This window comes from Arachis hypogaea, chromosome 15, assembly GCF_003086295.3.
Source record: "Arachis hypogaea cultivar Tifrunner chromosome 15, arahy.Tifrunner.gnm2.J5K5, whole genome shotgun sequence".
NCBI lineage: Eukaryota > Viridiplantae > Streptophyta > Magnoliopsida > Fabales > Fabaceae > Arachis > Arachis hypogaea.
In genome coordinates this window covers 19,691,664-19,708,340 of record NC_092050.1, presented here as the reverse complement: position 1 = coordinate 19,708,340, position 16,677 = coordinate 19,691,664, and the positions used below count along the sequence as shown (strand labels likewise).

Here is a 16,677-nt window from a genome sequence, read left to right as displayed (position 1 = left end):
GTTTGTTATTATTGCTATTTAAGTCTACTTATGGATATTATGTTTGTAATGGTAATTGAGGATTATCTTTGATTTTCTCTAATTTTTTTATTTTTTTCAATTTTTATTAATTTTTACAAAAATCCACAGATATCCACGGAGACCTAGGTCCCCGGCGGATACGGAGTCCCCGTTACCCGTCATGGGGACGGGGCGGGGACGGGGACATATATTGGGGATGGGGTGGGGGGCATGTCCCCGCCTCCATGGGGACCCGTTGCCATCCCTATCCTTGTTAGGCGTATAACGTTTCAACAATCTCAGTATAAAATAATATATCAGTGGTTTTCAGAAATCATTTTTAGTGCTCAGTAAGGCCATCATTCCACTTCGAGTCCTAGATTCGTTTCAAACATCATCAAATCCATAACTCTACAATTCATCATACCAAATGTCTTTATAGTACTATACCACCTCACTCAACTAATCCATCATCAGTACTCCAGAAACCTAAGGCTCCGTCTTCTAAGCTTTTTACCAGAAAATATTTAGTTAAACTCACTTAGGGTATTCTCTATGTTTCAAAGCCTAAAAATAAGTTAAGACACCCTAAATAAGCATTACGGAAGTTTACAAGCTTGCCAGAAAGGTAAAACGGTTAAAAACAAGGTTTTCATTGAAAAACAGGGCAGTGTGCGTACGCATAGGGTTGTGCGCACGCATACCAAGTAAAATTTTCCATTTTGAGTGCACGCATGAATACGTGCGGACGCCCTCAACAGAATGCACTTCCCAACTTGTGCGTACGCATGATGTTGTGCGTATGCATAACTTGCAAATTTCACAGAGTGTGTGTGCGCACAATAGTGTGCGTATGCACAAGTGAAAACATGGCTCCTACTCAGAGTACGCGCACAACAGTGGGCGTGGGCACACAAACCAGAACTCAATTTCTGCAACATCACAGATTTAGATTTTTGACACCAACTTTCAACGATCATATCTTTTTCTACAAAAGTCTAATTTCCACGAAATCTATACCGTTTTAAAGCTCTTTGAATTATCTTTAATTTGATATAAAATTCAATCAATTTTAAAAACTGTAACTCAAGATATGATCTGCCACAGTTGGCCCAAAATCTATTTTTACCAAAAACCTTAAAAACTCAATTTCACCAAACCTCTCAATTTAAAACCAATTGCTCTACATCCAAACTAGTCCTAATGTATCTAAATTACATTCATATATCTTCCAATTCATTCCACAACCTATAATTCACATTTTCATCATTTTCACACCTAATCATCATTTAATTTATTAATCTCTCAAACAATATGCAACAACATCACACATCAATGATTCCTCGTACATACATTCATCACTTACCACCCATCATTATCATAATAGTCATCCATCATGCAACATTAACTCAAAATCAACACTATTTATGAACAACAATCTCATTTCAACAATTATCAACAATCAATACAATTCTATCCTAAGGTCCACTAGTCTAAGTGTTTAGAAATATTACATATTACATAGAGAAAACCGAAATTATACACCAAAATTTGACCCCAACCAAGCTTCCACAAGTTTTTAAGTTCAATCAAGCCACCATACACAATCCAAAAGCTCCAATAATCATAATTTCCAAGCAATACACAATTAATTCATCATAATTAATACTTAGAGTTTACCAAAATCATGAATCCATAAGGGTTCAAGATATTCTTATCTTACCCAACAGTTTTGGGGGCAAAATCCAATAGCAACCAAGTGTTAGAGTGTACCTAAACACCCAAAATCACAAAAATCTCTCAAAAACCAAACTTAAAATTTCAAAATTCACAATAGCTGAAAATTGGGCAGAAATTTTCGAGAAGCTTACCACAATACCTAGCTAGAAGAGACGGGCTCAGCGAGAGTTTCGCGTATCTACAAACGACACGCGAATCGGAACACCATAACTCGAGTTATGGCCACCAGAAGTGGAGAATGAATAGTAACTTCCTCCTTCTCTTTTCTCAACTCAGGCAGCTGTGATTTTAAGTTATGTGGTGAAATGGGGCTGAGTTAGCCTTACTTAAGGTGTTTTATATGTTGGGTTAGGCCTAACTTGGGTCCGGTCTAATCCGTTAGCGTTTTTTACCCAACTTTGGGCCGAACCTTTAAATTTAGCGCCCGCTTTTTAATTCTAAATGTTTTCCTAAGTTTTTCTTCTATTTTTATCTTTCTCGCACAGTACCGGACATATTTAAGCCGGTATTGCCAATACGCGTTTTTATGCAATTTTTCACAAAAAATTATATTTTCAAACTCAGAAAAATATACTGAGTCCAAAAATCATATTTAAATTTTCTAATTAACATTCTAAATTTTCAAATCTTATTTTGGGCAAGTAAATTAATTAATTAAGCAGTTAATTAATCGCGGTTCTTACACCCTGCATATTGAAGGAGCAGAATTTTCTTGCATAGTTTCAAAACATTTTTAGCAGTGATTTCTTGTCACGTGTTGTGCAACAGACAACACGCACTCTGCGTATTGACCACTTGTTCAGCTGGTCTCCATGCACCCGACATGCATGCTCTGAAAACTGGCTGGTATTAGTGGGTTAGTACCTTTAAAGGGGAGGGAGAATTACATGCTTTGTGAGGAGCTTGGTTTCTTCATTCACATTTTACATTCCAGAAAAGGTATTTGAGAGAGATTAAGAGTGGAAGAAGGTGATTTTTGGTGAAAGTGAGAGTAAGTAGTGTGTTTAGTAAAAATGGTATGTAATTATAGAAATGCAACAGAATATGTTATTAACTATTTGAGACAACCTAATTATCTAAGTTTATTATTTTTGTTAATTTAGAACTTAGTATTTGAAATGTATAATTTTTAGTGGGATTATTTTAGTTAATATTATTATTAACCATTGCAATTAATTAAATAATTTAAATACTTATTTTTTATTTTTCTGCGATAATATTAATAATTTTATTTATTTTTTGTTATTAATTCTTTTTTTGTTATAATATTATTGTAATTTAATATGTTAATATGTAATTATTAAAATTAATAAATAATAAAAATATTGATAATTTTTTTAGAACTTCCGTTATTATATTTTTATTTCTTTTTATGTTAAAAATTATTTTTATTGAAATTAGTAAATAACATAATTTATCCTATAATTTTTAAAATTAATAAATAATATAAATCACCTTTTTGAATTTTTTGTAATTATGTTTTTATTTTCTGTTATAAAATTATTATTATATTCTAATTTGCATAAGCGTTTTTTATTTTCTGTTATGATATTATTATTTTTTCAATCTATGATTAATAAAATTAATAAATAATATAAATGGATATTATAAACTTTCAAATTTTTTGTAATTACTTTTTATTTTATTTTATGTTATAAATTTGTATTTTGTAATAGTTAGTTGGTAGTTATTAATATTAATAAGTAATATAAATATAAAAATGTGATTTTTCAAATTTTATATAATTTTTTTGTTTCTCTTTTATTGTTATTTTTATTTTATTGTAATTTTTATTTTATTAATTTTAGTAAATAATATAAATACTAATGCAAATGATCTATAATTATTTTTATTTTATTTTTGTCATTATTTTTGTATTATTTTTTGAATTTTATATAGTTATTTTTATTTTATTTTTAAATTAATTTTTATTTTATTTTTTTGAATATTATATAATTATTTTCTATTTTCTGTTTTCGGTTGTCCTGTACTAGGCTAATAGAAATTTTCTATCCTATAAACTTGATCGACCGGAGATGTGGCATCCGGCGGTTGACTAATCCTTACGAATAACGGGATTCTACCATATCTCGAGAGTTGGAGATATCAGAGAGCATTCTGTGTTGCTATCTGCTCTTGTGGGAAGGTAGAAGCCGGAGACTCATACATTCGTATTGCCAGTCAATGAGGTTATAGTGACACTCGAGGAGTTTTACGCATATTCGGCCTACCGATTGATGAAGAGGTTGTCACCGGTTGGACCAATAGCAGTCAAAACTTCTTAGTCACCCAGAGTCTGGCAATTTTTTATAGCGAAACCCATTGAGAGTAGTTCTAAAACTACATAAAGTTTGCCTGGGTTCACCATATCAGAGACATACAACCTTTAAACACTTAGAATTTTGTTCAGTGATACACTAAGTGTCACATCTTCTGTCTGTTGGGTACCACCTTCTTCGCAGATAAGTTGATGGCATATGCACATGCAAAGTATCTACCATTGTTTTAAAAGTTTGAGTAGATCGGCACCTACAGTTAGGGGTCAGCAACTCTCGCGCATCTTTACAGGTCACTGTGCCATGCATCATGATATGATTGCAAGGAGATGGATGGCCCGCTTGATTTGTTTATTTGAGCGTGGGAGCGAATGTCATAGTTTGCGCCCATTTCAAGGTAGTAGCTTCCACTGGCTGATATACCACTTGCACGGAGGTAATATTACATAATTTATTGGAACTTTACTCGTATTTTATTTATGTTTAACTGGCAATATGTAATTTAAATTCTGTTATAATGTTGTGTATTGCAGTTGTATTGAACTTTACTTGTATTGCGAAATTAATGCATTTAAAAATATTGAGAATTTTTAATTTATATAAAAAAATGAGAAAAAATTGGTGAAGGGACTAGTTTGGTGCACGACATTCAATTTCGGGGACTAAAATGAGTCACTTAATGCAAAGTGAGGGACTAATTTGGTGCATATACAACGATGACATAATGGATGACACGTGAACGAACACTGTTGCGACACGTGGCACAAACGGACACGTGGCCAAATAACATTGTGACACGTGGCACAACCATCCACGTCAGCATGCCACGTGTCACTAGTCACCATATCATCATACCATTACACGTGGCCAAATCATGAAGTGACACGTGTCACTTACAGTCCACGTCATCATGCCATGTCATCACGTCGTTAATGGAAAATGGGTCAGGGACTAATACGGTGCACTTTTTTAATCTCAGGGACGTAATTAATTGGTGCAATTGGAATCTCAGGGACGATTTTAGTACACGACGCCAATCTCAGGGACCATTTTGGGGTTTAACTCGTTGGAGTCATCATCCATGAACTAGAGCCTGGATGTCGATGAGAGCAGCGTCTATTAGGCAAGACAAAGACTATATGGATAAGGTCAGTATGGGTATTAATTTACAAGAATAATTTACGGTATTAATAATTTAATGGCCCATGCAATATTTTGCAGTTTGTCTGGCGGTCGTACATTGGCATCATCGTATCTGCCGAACTACAAGCACACCTTGATGTGTGTGACACGATAGGACCGTTGTTTTCATTCGAGGGTGTCGAATGGTATCCTGCGGATTGAGTGGTTTTTGCAACCTTTTTGTAGTTGATGTTGTACTCCTCCACTGTCCTTGAATACCCAATGTTGACCACAAGCTTTGCAAGTATGGAATCTTGAATTCTCTTAAGAAGTTGCTACCAATGTGCCGAATACAAAACATCCACCATACTCTTGGAGGTTTTTAATCACATCCGCTACAATTTACTGCTTCTCAGATTGACTCATGACGATCGGATATTATACCCACATCGTCTCTTTTTATAACATGCCTTCGTAAATTACTAAAAAAAAAGTGTCACGCATCAGCAGTTTCACCCTCCACGATGGCAAAAGCAATTGGTATAATGTTTTGATTCCCATATTGTGCAACTGCAACCAAAAGGCAACCTTTATATTTTTTGTATAGGTGGATGTCGTCAAGCTGAACTAGCGGCTTACAATATTTGAAAGTTCTTATGCATGGATTGAAACTCCAAAATACTCAATGAAGTATCCTAATACCGTCCACCTCTTTACTCCCATTATACAAGGATCGTGTTTCTATTTGGACTCGTGAACCAGTCATCTTCTAAACTATTTCCAAGAACCACAACGGCAAAACTTGGTAAGATTCTTCCCATCAACAAAAAAATTTGGCTATTGACTTATGCTTTGCCAACCAAACCCTTCGGTAACTAACAATATAGTTGAATCTTGCCTGGACTTTCGCACTTACAGATTTCATCTTTATAGATGGGTCGGATTCAACCAATAGTTTCATAACCTTAGCAATCGTGTCCGAGTCTAACTTGGAGTGATCCTGTGAAATCGTTTTCATGAAACATGTGTGCCTCCCATTGTATCTCCGAATCTCCCAATAAGCTTTCTTTTGTATCAAGCTGGCTCGAATAAGCCAATCACATCCGCGTCCATAAGTCTTGCATTTTGCATAGAATGTCTATAGCTCAGATTCATAAACAATGTAATCGACTCCTCTAGAGATAGTGTAACTCTGAATTGCCGTGATAACTGATTTTCTGGAACTGTATTCCATTCCAATCCTGAACTCTTCGTCCTCAAGACTAGCAACCCCTATAAAAAAATAAATTGTCGCTCATCGTTCCGTCAAAACAAAATTAAGGAAACATACTACCCACTACTTACATACCTATGTTCGCATATTTGGGAAACTCCAGTGCATGCGTGGTGTCAATATCCAAGCTACGCGTAAAAGGTGGAACGTCTATCGATTGACTGACTGCGGGTGAAACCACTAAAGTTTCCACGACTGCCTCACCCCCCATCACCGTCCTCGTCCTTGACACGGCTTTGTACGTAGCTTCGAACTCCTCGTCGCTATCATTGTTCATTTCTTTGTATGTTTCAGCTCTGTCATCTTGCACATCTGGGTCATGTTGAATCTTATCCGCGACTATATGTTCAAATTCAACATACAACTCAATCCTTGGGAGTTGCACCTGAATTTTCTGGTGAATATGAAACATCTGTTGAATACTTGTTTCGTCAATAATCGACATAATCTTAAATTGTATTAAGCTGCCAAATACAACAAGTGGACTCCTATAGAGAATGTTGCTCGCTCTCTATGATCTGACTGAGACCGTATTGTAATTTCACGAATGTTATAGTGCATGAAATCACAAACAAAAATGTATTCTCACACGCAAAGCTCACTCCTTCATACGAATTTTGTATAAGTTCACTGTTGTGGTAAATCACTATATTTGCAGTGTCCTCCATCACACCAACAATGCACTAAAACACCTCTCACAATGAAGTAAAATGATAACGAATTTCGATTTTTATAAGCAGAAAATTTACTTCGTAGGTTATGTGTTACAATACCTTTCAACCAGCATTTAACACATGTACAACACGCAAAGATACGTGTACTTACATGCCTGACATGTATGTATGCGTGTTACTTGAATTTATGCCACATAGATAACACGAACAGTGTATTGTTTCTGATTAAGATACATATCCACCACACTGCATACATGCTGACGTTACATTTACTATATCTTCAATTTTCACCTACATGTATATATACTAAAAATCTCCATTTCTAACAAAAATTCACATTTTCCCTCCATATTAAAAATTTTTAGCCGCAATGCGACATAAGACTCTGAAATGAGTTTTCAAAGGGAATTATATAAATATTAAATACATAAATGTTAAGGAAGCAAAAATGGAAATGCAAGAAGGAATTGATGATTTGTATAGTGTTTATATATGCAACGCATAAATACAATGTACATTTTATTTTTTTAATAGATATGTATGAATTATCTACGCTAACATTACTTATATATGATTTTAATATAGTCACCAAAAATACATGATCTTAATATTTATATATAATTATATTATTTGTTTAACATTATTATTTAGTTTTTAATGAAAATAATCATATAAATATATATGTCTATTTATAATTATTTATAAGAATATTTTAATATATATTAATATAATATTTAAAATAATAAATAAAAAATAAGTAACAACTAAGAAAATATAACACATAATAATTTTTTGGTAAAAACTCAGGCGCACTTAATTTCATGTGAAGTTAATAGTCGAGAATCATTAAATGATTTGATAAGTTTGACTAAATTATTATCTAATGATTCTGAATTATCAACTTCACTTGAATTTGTACCAAATTTTTTATTTATTTATTTTTTTTACTTTTTTAGTTTCCTACGGGCTACGAGAGCTTGACAGCCAAAAACTAATCTATTACTAATCGGAGTTTTATTTATTTATTTGGATTTACGACATGTCATTTTTTCATTCATTTCTTTCTGGATCAGTTGTGGACTTGTGGTCTTACAAACCCTACTAAAATTATAGACAAAAAATTACTTTATACAAATGTGTAAAAAATAGAATCGCACTTAAAAATCGAGTATTCTATTATTAAATTAACAACCCATCCCCCTCCTCTTCTTCTTTTTTTTTTATCTCTTAAGAGCGTATGAGATGAAAGTCTCATGCACGATTTTAAATGAGAGAAAGAAGTGAGGAATTTTCTTTTTGACTCTGACTCTCCCACTTTAATCGTTACTTTTCTTTCTGTTATTCCGAAAGTAGCTGCTCCAACTTTAGTCACTTGAGTGATTTATTTTCTTTATCGGTCCTATAAAAATAGTTACCGTAAATATTTTTTTTTTGGCTATACGGCTGGTTGAGTATTCTCTTTTTGGACAGAGGCTGGTTGAGTTAAGTGGGGTGCTTATAACTTGAAAAGTAGGTCCAAGCCCATGATGTGTAGAGGCCATACCCATATCCATACCCATACCCATGGTATATATATTGGAGCGGGGAACTAACACTAGCACCACCAGTAGGGTTTGCTGAGGCCGTCACTGCAAGAGAGGCAATTGAAGCTCTACACTTGAAGAACAATGGCCGTCGGAAAAAACAAGCGCATCTCCAAGGGAAAGAAGGGTGGCAAGAAGAAAGCGTATGTGTCCCATTCTCCTCTCTCTCTTTACTAAACGATCTTTGAGTTTTCTGAATATGAATTTGTTTGTTTCCATGGGTTTTGCAGCGCCGATCCCTTTGCCAAGAAGGATTGGTACGATATCAAGGCTCCTTCCGTCTTCCAGGTCAAGAATGTGGGCAAAACCCTCGTCACTCGTACTCAGGGCACGAAGGTCTTTGTTTTTTCTCTTTTCTTTTATTTACCTTCATTTTAGATTTAATTTGTAATCCTCTTTATATTCATTCACACATGGAAATTAGTAGTTTAGACGTGTAAATTTTTTTTCTCTATTGTTGAATGATTGTTCAGTTGGATAGTTGGATCCATTGTTTTATGTACGGATATACTGTAGCATTACTCTGCTTGTGAAGCCTTGGAATAATTTTACTGCGCTTTGCCGTCTGCTAGAATATTTTTTAATTTAGGGTGTTAGTAGTTGAAAGGTCAATCTATTAGTACTTATGCTGTTCATATTTTGATGGTTGTGCGAATGTTTCTATAAATGATAGATTGCCTCTGAAGGACTCAAACATAGAGTGTTTGAGGTCTCACTTGCTGATCTTCAAGGGGATGAGGACCACGCCTTCAGGAAGATTAGGCTGAGAGCAGAAGATGTACAAGGAAGGAATGTGCTCACAAATTTCTGGGTATGTTTTATTGCTTAACCTCCTTTAATCTATTTATTATCTTGTATGGCTGTAAACTGATTGAAACTTTTCCTTTAATCTGCAGGGAATGGATTTTACTACTGACAAGCTGAGGTCACTTGTTAAAAAATGGCAAACTTTGATTGAATCACATGTGGACGTGAAGACCACAGATAATTATACCTTGAGGATGTTCTGTATTGGGTTTACCAAGAGACGGTTTAACCAAATGAAAAGAACATGCTACGCGCAATCAAGTCAGATCCGTCAGGTGTGTTAACTGATTAAGCTATGTTTGTTCTGTGTTGAATTTGAAATGTTTTTGCTATTTAATTACAATCCACTTTTATGAGTTATTGAAGATAATATTAATAGGAGTTTAACTGGTGTGTATTAGACAGTTTTTTCTTTAGTAGTAATTTGTTGGGACATAGTATTTGAATTATTGCTATAACCTCAAATTGTTAACCAAATTTGATAATTCATTTGGGCCTTTTGATGGATTTGGGGGATTATAACATTTATATGAACATAGTTTTGCATATTACTAATGTGTGCCCTTATTTGTCTCCTCAGATTCGTAGGAAGATGAGGGAGATCATGACCAACCAGGCGACATCCTGTGATCTCAAGGAGTTGGTCCGTAAGTTCATCCCAGAAATGATTGGTAAAGAGATTGAGAAGGCTACTTCTAGCATTTACCCTCTACAGAATGTGTTCATCAGGAAAGTCAAGATACTCAAAGCCCCTAAATTTGATCTTGGGAAATTGATGGAGGTATGTCCCTTTAGAGGATCCCATGTTTTTGCACATAGGTGAGTTTTAAACCTGATCAGTAAACTGATTGTACGTTGCTGTTGTTGGTCTTTTGCAGGTTCATGGTGATTATTCCGAAGATGTTGGTACTAAGGTGGACAGGCCTGCTGATGAACCAATGGCTGAGGCTACCCCTGAAATTGTTGGGGCTTAAGTGATAAATGGGGTTTTAGATTGTTTTAGGAATGCTCCTGCATTTACTAGTATTTATTTACCAGTTTTGTTTCGACAGTGAGAAACATAATTTTGCTTTCAATCTAAATTTTTGATTTTTTGTCTGCAAGATTTAATTATCGTGTCTGTTGACCTCCCATCTATCCATTTGTTGGTTTTGAAAAGGCAAAAGAAGTTCGCGCAATATAAGCTAAGATCTGTTTATTTGTGCATGCAGTTAGAATTTTAGTAGTATACCAAAGTTTTATGAAGCTTACTATGAATTTAAGATAATCTAATGATACAATTTATTGTTATTACTGTAAAATTTTGAATTTATATAGTACATTTATAGAAATTTAAATTCATTGTTATTAGTTTTTACATAATATAATTGTGAATAGTTGAGTAAATAACGACTCAATTTTATAACTTTTTTCTTTATTTTAGTAATTCATGTATTTTTAATAAAACCAAAGAGAAGATAATGCAAAAGTTTATGGAACCTATAAAAAATGGCAACAGAAAAAGATGAAATTGTGAAACTTATATGAATATATCAATATATTCAAAATGATACAACAATGTTGTTCCAATTAGGGAATTATCTTAATAATGATCTGGTTTAAAGTGTTTTTGCACACAAATATTTTTATTTATTTGTATTCTTTTTAGATCAATATTATTTTTCTTTTATTATATCCTAAAATATATATCTATTTTGAATTTTTGATTCCATACACTAGTTTAAGGTTTAATTTGGTAAAGTATTTTGAAAATGTACTTGTGTTTTTAAAATGCACAAATTCTTTATTTTAAGTTTAATAAATAAAAAAGATTATTTACTTGTCTTTGTAGTTTTTCAAAAATTTGAATGTTTTTATTTTTTAAAGATGATTTGTACTTATTAAAATTAAAAAAATTTAATAAAATTTTAATTAATTAATATTAAAAAATATTAGATACCAAATATTAGATATACCAGTAATATAATTTTTTTCTTCTCTTTTTTCTCCTTTTTTTTTTCTTCTTTTTTTAAATTTGTGTAGTAGGTTTTTCTTTCTTTATTCTTCTTTCTCCTTTTCCTTCTCCTTCTCCTTCTCCTTCTCTATTTCCTCCTCCTCCTCTTCCTCCTCTTTTTTTTTTCTTCTTCTTCTCCTCCAATGTTGCGTCTTTTTCTTTTTCTTTTTCTTTTTCATTATTATCATCACCAACAACACCAACATTTCACAAATTTTTTTATTAGTTCTAATTTTCTCTATTGTCACCAACATTTCACAAACGTTCATTTGTGTGTTAATTGAGCTTCACTTGATACTGTTGATAAATATTGACCAAATTTTTTTATTTTTTAAATAATTTCGATTTATTTCTTAGTTTAATTGAAGTTCATTTGGATCCAAAAATAAATTCGATATGTTTTTGTTTATGATCGAGTCTTTTTGACTGTTTGTTCAAATCTGAACTTCAATTAACAAAAAAATGAAATGAAATTAATTCACAAATAAAATGAAATAAACTAAAAAATAAACCGAAATTATTTAATGATAGCACCAAGTAAATTAGAATCAATAAAGTTATTAACAAAATGTTGGTGTTGTTAGTGATGAAAAGAAAAAAAGTTGGTGATAAAAAGAAAAAAAGAACCTACAAGGAGGAAACGGAAAAGAAGAAGATGAAAACTATTAATAATATGTTTTATGTTATTGAAACACATATGTGTATACACTGATATAATGAAAGTGATTTTTATTGAATTTGTAACCATTTTTTGATTGCCAAAAATATTTGGACGCGTAGCTGGACAATATTGAAAATATACCCCCACTTGTTTGTTAGTTTCTTGGAGTAATTATAAAGAAACATTTAGAAAGTTTGGCAGCGATAATACTAAAAACAGGAAGACAGTAACAAGTGGTTGATTAATTTCTTTTAAAACAAGATATGAAGTGTTAGTGTGTTACGGATATCGTTGCCATACTCTATTAATTCTTGTAGTTGTTGTTGGCTAAAGTAAAATTAAAATCCTAAATTCGATGAACATGAGAGAAGGGTTATTGGAAGATGCAGTTTCAAAATTGCCGAGAATCAGGAAATGCAAATTGTTTTATTAATTAAAAACTTGATTAATAGCAATGATAATTTTGTAAGAGAAATCAAAGCTGGGGATGAAGATCAGATAAGAGGACACTGAACATGAAGGTGTCTCTGCTCTTCCCCTTACGAACGAGATATTTCCTGAGGAGTCCCTCCCTTTGAAAACCGGCCTTCTCCAAGACTCTCTGAGACCCTAAATTTTCAACATCAACCAAAGCTTCAACCCTGTCCAAGTATGGGAACTCGATGAATGCAGCCTTGATAGCTTGCTTTACAGCCTCAGTGACAATCCCTTTGCCCCAGTAGTTGGAACCCAGAACATAGCCAAGTTCCGCCGATTTTTCCCTTGCTTTGTCGACGTCAGCATACGAGCTCAGAGTAATACAGCCGATGGCACGATCCTTGAGGCATATTGCTCTGCGCCATAGAAAGCTGGCTGCAGCGTTTTCAATGAAGTCAATGCCCTGGTCTTTGCTGGTGTAGGGTTCCCGAGAGCAGAAGTTGGCCACTTTTTCGTCACTGGTCCACACCATGAGATCATCGAGATCAGAAAGCCCAAGGGGTCTAAGAGAGAGTTGGGTCAAATCAACGGCAACTGGTTCGGAAAGACAGAGTTGGGACAAATCAATGGCATCTGGTTTGGAAGACGCAGTAGTAGCCTCCATCGTGGATAGGTTTAAGTGTTGTGTTGAAATTGGTCAGCAGTGTTGCATATTTATATAGTGATGGAAATTTGAATAAGGGCTGCTGGCAACCATACTTGACCAAGTCAACAATATCAAGTGGGATTAAGTCTTTATATTTAGTTTTTTTTTTCCCTAAAGATTTTATTTAGCTTGTTGATTAAGCAAATAAAAGTAGTTTTTTTTTAACCTTTTTGAATTTTGAATACATTTTCTGCATTATTTTCTTTTTTCAAACAGTTACTTTTTCTTTTCATTAAAATTTTTCAATCATGATACAAGCTTAAATATCAAGTCTTGCATCTATAACATTATATTTTCATTTTCGCGTTAAGGCTTAAGTGACTATGTCAAAGTCAATGTTAGTGCATGTCAGCATGTGGTGCTTCTATGTTCCTTCGGTTTTCTCACTTCATCGTTTAGCATTATGATTTTTTTTTTTGTTTAAATAAAATTATATGATAGTAAGCTATGTTTGGTTGGAAGGTGTAAAATTTGCATGTGAGCATGGAGAAGAACAAGAATAGAGAAATCAAGAAGGAATTGAGAATTTAACTTGTATAATGATGAGATTTAAAGAATACAAAGCTATAATTTACTATTTATACAAATACTACTTCTAACAGAATGCTATAGCTGCTCTAACTAACTATACAGTTCAGCATGTGCAATCAAACCTACTACTAACAACTTTTTATCAAAAGAGAAATAATAGCTTATATTAACAAATTCTAACTAATAGAATAAATATCAAGTAATAGAAGGAAAGAAACAGAGAGGAAGAAAATAGAAAGGAAAGGAAAGAAATCGAGTGAATTTTTATTTTCTTTAGATGTGTTTGGATGAAAAGAAAATAAGAAAGAAAGAAATGTTATAAAAAGATAATTTTACCCTTTTATTATAAATTATATAAAAAAAGTAAAAGAATAATATTGAAAGTAGAGAGAGATGTAGTTTTCTCTTCATTTTTTTTATATTGTTGGAGGAAAAAAAAATTGGTAGGTTTCACTAATATATTTCCATCTATTTTCTTTTTTCTCCCATTTCTCTCCTCAACCAAACAAAAAAAATAATTATGTTCCTTCTTTTTTTTTCCCCTCCCTTTTCCTTTCTCCCATTTTCACCTCAAACAAACACACAAGTATTAATTGAAAATGCACGGTGAAAACACTATATGCAGTGGTCATGTAAATTAGTTCTACTTGAGAAATAAAAATACATTATTTTAATTTTATTTATGTATTTTTGGAGCTTAAGGCAAAATTTTTCCTAGAATGACATTTTAAACATTATCATAATTAGAATAATTAATAAATAACTTTAGATAGATGGAAACATAAAGATTGCCCAGCCAATGGCATTAATTTAACCCACCAATACAAAAAGACAAAAATAAATATTGAACATAGAAATCATCGAACACTATAGACTATAGAGCTTCAAGTCTTCAACACTCAAACTCTCTGTTTTGTAGATTAACATGCAGAGGTAGTTAAAGCTTGAGAGAAGCAAATTCTGAGTGAAGATCAGTTGGAAGAAAACTATAAATGGCCACATCTCTGCTTTTGCCCTTAACATACACATAATTCCTAAGAACACCCTCTCTTTGGAAACCAGCTTTCTCCAAAACCCTTTGAGACGCCAAATTCTCATTGTCAGTGAGAGCTTCAAGCCTTTCAACCTGAGGATACATGCTGAATACAATCTTAACAACTTGCTTTAGAACATGTGTAACAATCCCTTTTCCCCAGTACTCTGAAGCCAGAATATATCCGACTTCAGCTACTTTTTCTCTGTATCTATCTCTTTGCAAGCACACAGAAACCGACCCTATTGCTTGATTGTCAAGGCAGATGGCCCTATACCATGAAAATATGTTTGGTATTCCGTTGATGAAGTCTATGGCTTCTTCTTTGCTGGTGTAAGGCCCCCAGGTACAGAACTCTGTCACCTTTGCATCGCTTGACCACACCATGTGATCTTCCACATCAGAAAGATCCGTTTCTCGAAGAGTGATCCTAGTTAGATCAATACTCTTACTCTCTTCTTTGGAAGAAACCCCTTCATTCATCTTGATGCTTTCAATTGATCTTTCAACTGCTGCTGATATATATATATATATATATATATATATATATATATATATATATATATATGGATAAAAGAGATAATTATGTAACTTAGAAAGAAACAAAAATATTTGCGAGACTCAGTACCATACAAAAATTATCATATTTTACATTCTTTAATTATTATTTATTTTATTTTATATTTTTCAATGATTGATGGAATAATTGAGTAATATCAGATATAATAAATGTAAATACAATAATAATGTTATATATATAAAATTATGGATGTTAAATAAATAAGATAATTTTGGTTCGGAAAGAAATCTAGTAGTTGATGTGACTATAGTTGGCTAATTATGGACAAAGATGCCAATAGCCGCCTTAGTTGAATATGTACAAGGAAACAATTCCACCACAGAATGCTTGATATTTTTTATTCTAGCTATGATATGGTAGCATACAACTTGTGCAAATGATAAGGCCCAAAATTCTATGGTTGAAAACATATGAGGCTACTATAAGATGAGGAGAATTAACATGATGTTATCTGAATAAAAAAAAGTCAAAAGCGCATAGATCAAACTTGGTGATCAAGATCAGTTGATAGAACACAGAAAATGATCGTGTCTCTGCTTTTTCCCTTGCGGCACAAATATTTTCTTAGTACTCCCTCTTTTTGGAAACCTGCCTTCTCCAGCACCCTTTGAGACCCCACATTTTCTGCATCAACTAGAGCTTCAAGCCTCTCTAAGTGTGGAAACTCTCTGAATGCAACCTTCTTCACTTGTTTTACAACATAAGTCATAATCCCTCTGGACCAGTATTTAGAACCTAGAACATATCCAAGTTCCACTGATTTCTCCCTTGATTTATCGGAAGCAGAAGACGAGGTCATAGAGATAAAGCCAATAGCATGGTCATTAAGGCATATTGCTCTGCCCCATAGAAACTCGCATGCTCTATTTTGAATAAAGTCAATGCCCTGGTCTTTGCTGCTGTAAGTTTCCCAAGTGCAAAACTTGGTTACTTTTTCATCAGTGGTCCACACCATGAGATCATCAACATCAGAGAGCTGAAGGGGTCGAAGACTAATTTGCGCTAAATCAACACTCTCTTCTCTGTCTCTCTCCATCATAACTAGCTACTCTTGGTTTGGACTACAGATTTTGGAAGCAGTGTTGGCCTATTTATTAAGTGATGATAATGGAACAAAAGAGAATGCTATCCATAAAGAAAGTTCCAAGAAAGAAGGGTATACTTGGAGTAGCCACCAAGCAACGAAGGAAGTGAAAGGAACAATAAAATTATAACAATACTGCTTTTCGCCATGTTTGACTTGTGATTGATGAAATTATTTTACAAAAGCTAGCGTTATGC

The 16,677-nt window shown here is 33.3% G+C and overlaps 4 protein-coding genes across 4 annotated transcripts; 1 reads left to right on the top strand and 3 right to left on the bottom strand.

Annotated features, from left to right (window-relative positions):
- The first annotated feature begins 8,615 nt into the window (after nucleotides 1-8,615).
- Nucleotides 8,616-10,585, top strand: LOC112749859 (small ribosomal subunit protein eS1). Its single transcript, XM_025798278.3, has 6 exons — nucleotides 8,616-8,811; nucleotides 8,899-9,004; nucleotides 9,342-9,479; nucleotides 9,565-9,750; nucleotides 10,056-10,256; nucleotides 10,354-10,585. The coding sequence occupies exons 1-6, from the start codon at nucleotides 8,753-8,755 to the stop codon at nucleotides 10,447-10,449; spliced, it is 786 nt and encodes a 261-aa protein (XP_025654063.1). The 5' UTR covers nucleotides 8,616-8,752; the 3' UTR covers nucleotides 10,450-10,585.
- A 1,941-nt stretch (nucleotides 10,586-12,526) lies between these two features.
- LOC112749854 (uncharacterized) lies at nucleotides 12,527-13,632 on the bottom strand. The gene has a single exon (XM_025798273.3). The coding sequence runs from the start codon at nucleotides 13,208-13,210 to the stop codon at nucleotides 12,605-12,607; it is 606 nt and encodes a 201-aa protein (XP_025654058.1). The 5' UTR covers nucleotides 13,211-13,632; the 3' UTR covers nucleotides 12,527-12,604.
- A 927-nt stretch (nucleotides 13,633-14,559) lies between these two features.
- Nucleotides 14,560-15,299, bottom strand: LOC112749855 (uncharacterized). Its single transcript, XM_025798275.2, has one exon. It carries the CDS (start codon nucleotides 15,297-15,299, stop codon nucleotides 14,721-14,723), a length of 579 nt encoding a protein of 192 aa, XP_025654060.1. The 3' UTR covers nucleotides 14,560-14,720.
- LOC112749856 (uncharacterized) lies at nucleotides 14,560-16,435 on the bottom strand. Its single transcript, XM_025798277.3, has one exon. It carries the CDS (start codon nucleotides 16,433-16,435, stop codon nucleotides 15,878-15,880), a length of 558 nt encoding a protein of 185 aa, XP_025654062.1. The 3' UTR covers nucleotides 14,560-15,877.
- Nucleotides 16,436-16,677: the final 242 nt, after the last annotated feature.

Excerpts from the sequence above, each read along its gene's own strand:
- LOC112749855 (XM_025798275.2), bottom strand. The coding sequence starts at position 15,299 with ATGAATGAAGGGGTTTCTTCCAAAGAAGAGAGTAAGAGTATTGATCTA.
- LOC112749856 (XM_025798277.3), bottom strand. The coding sequence starts at position 16,435 with ATGATGGAGAGAGACAGAGAAGAGAGTGTTGATTTAGCGCAAATTAGT.
- LOC112749859 (XM_025798278.3), top strand. The coding sequence starts at position 8,753 with ATGGCCGTCGGAAAAAACAAGCGCATCTCCAAGGGAAAGAAGGGTGGC. Across the intron at positions 8,812-8,898 it reads AAGGGTGGCAAGAAGAAAGC|CGCCGATCCCTTTGCCAAGA; the intron begins GTATGTGTCCCA and ends TGGGTTTTGCAG. Across the intron at positions 9,751-10,055 it reads AATCAAGTCAGATCCGTCAG|ATTCGTAGGAAGATGAGGGA; the intron begins GTGTGTTAACTG and ends TTGTCTCCTCAG.
- LOC112749854 (XM_025798273.3), bottom strand. The coding sequence starts at position 13,210 with ATGGAGGCTACTACTGCGTCTTCCAAACCAGATGCCATTGATTTGTCC.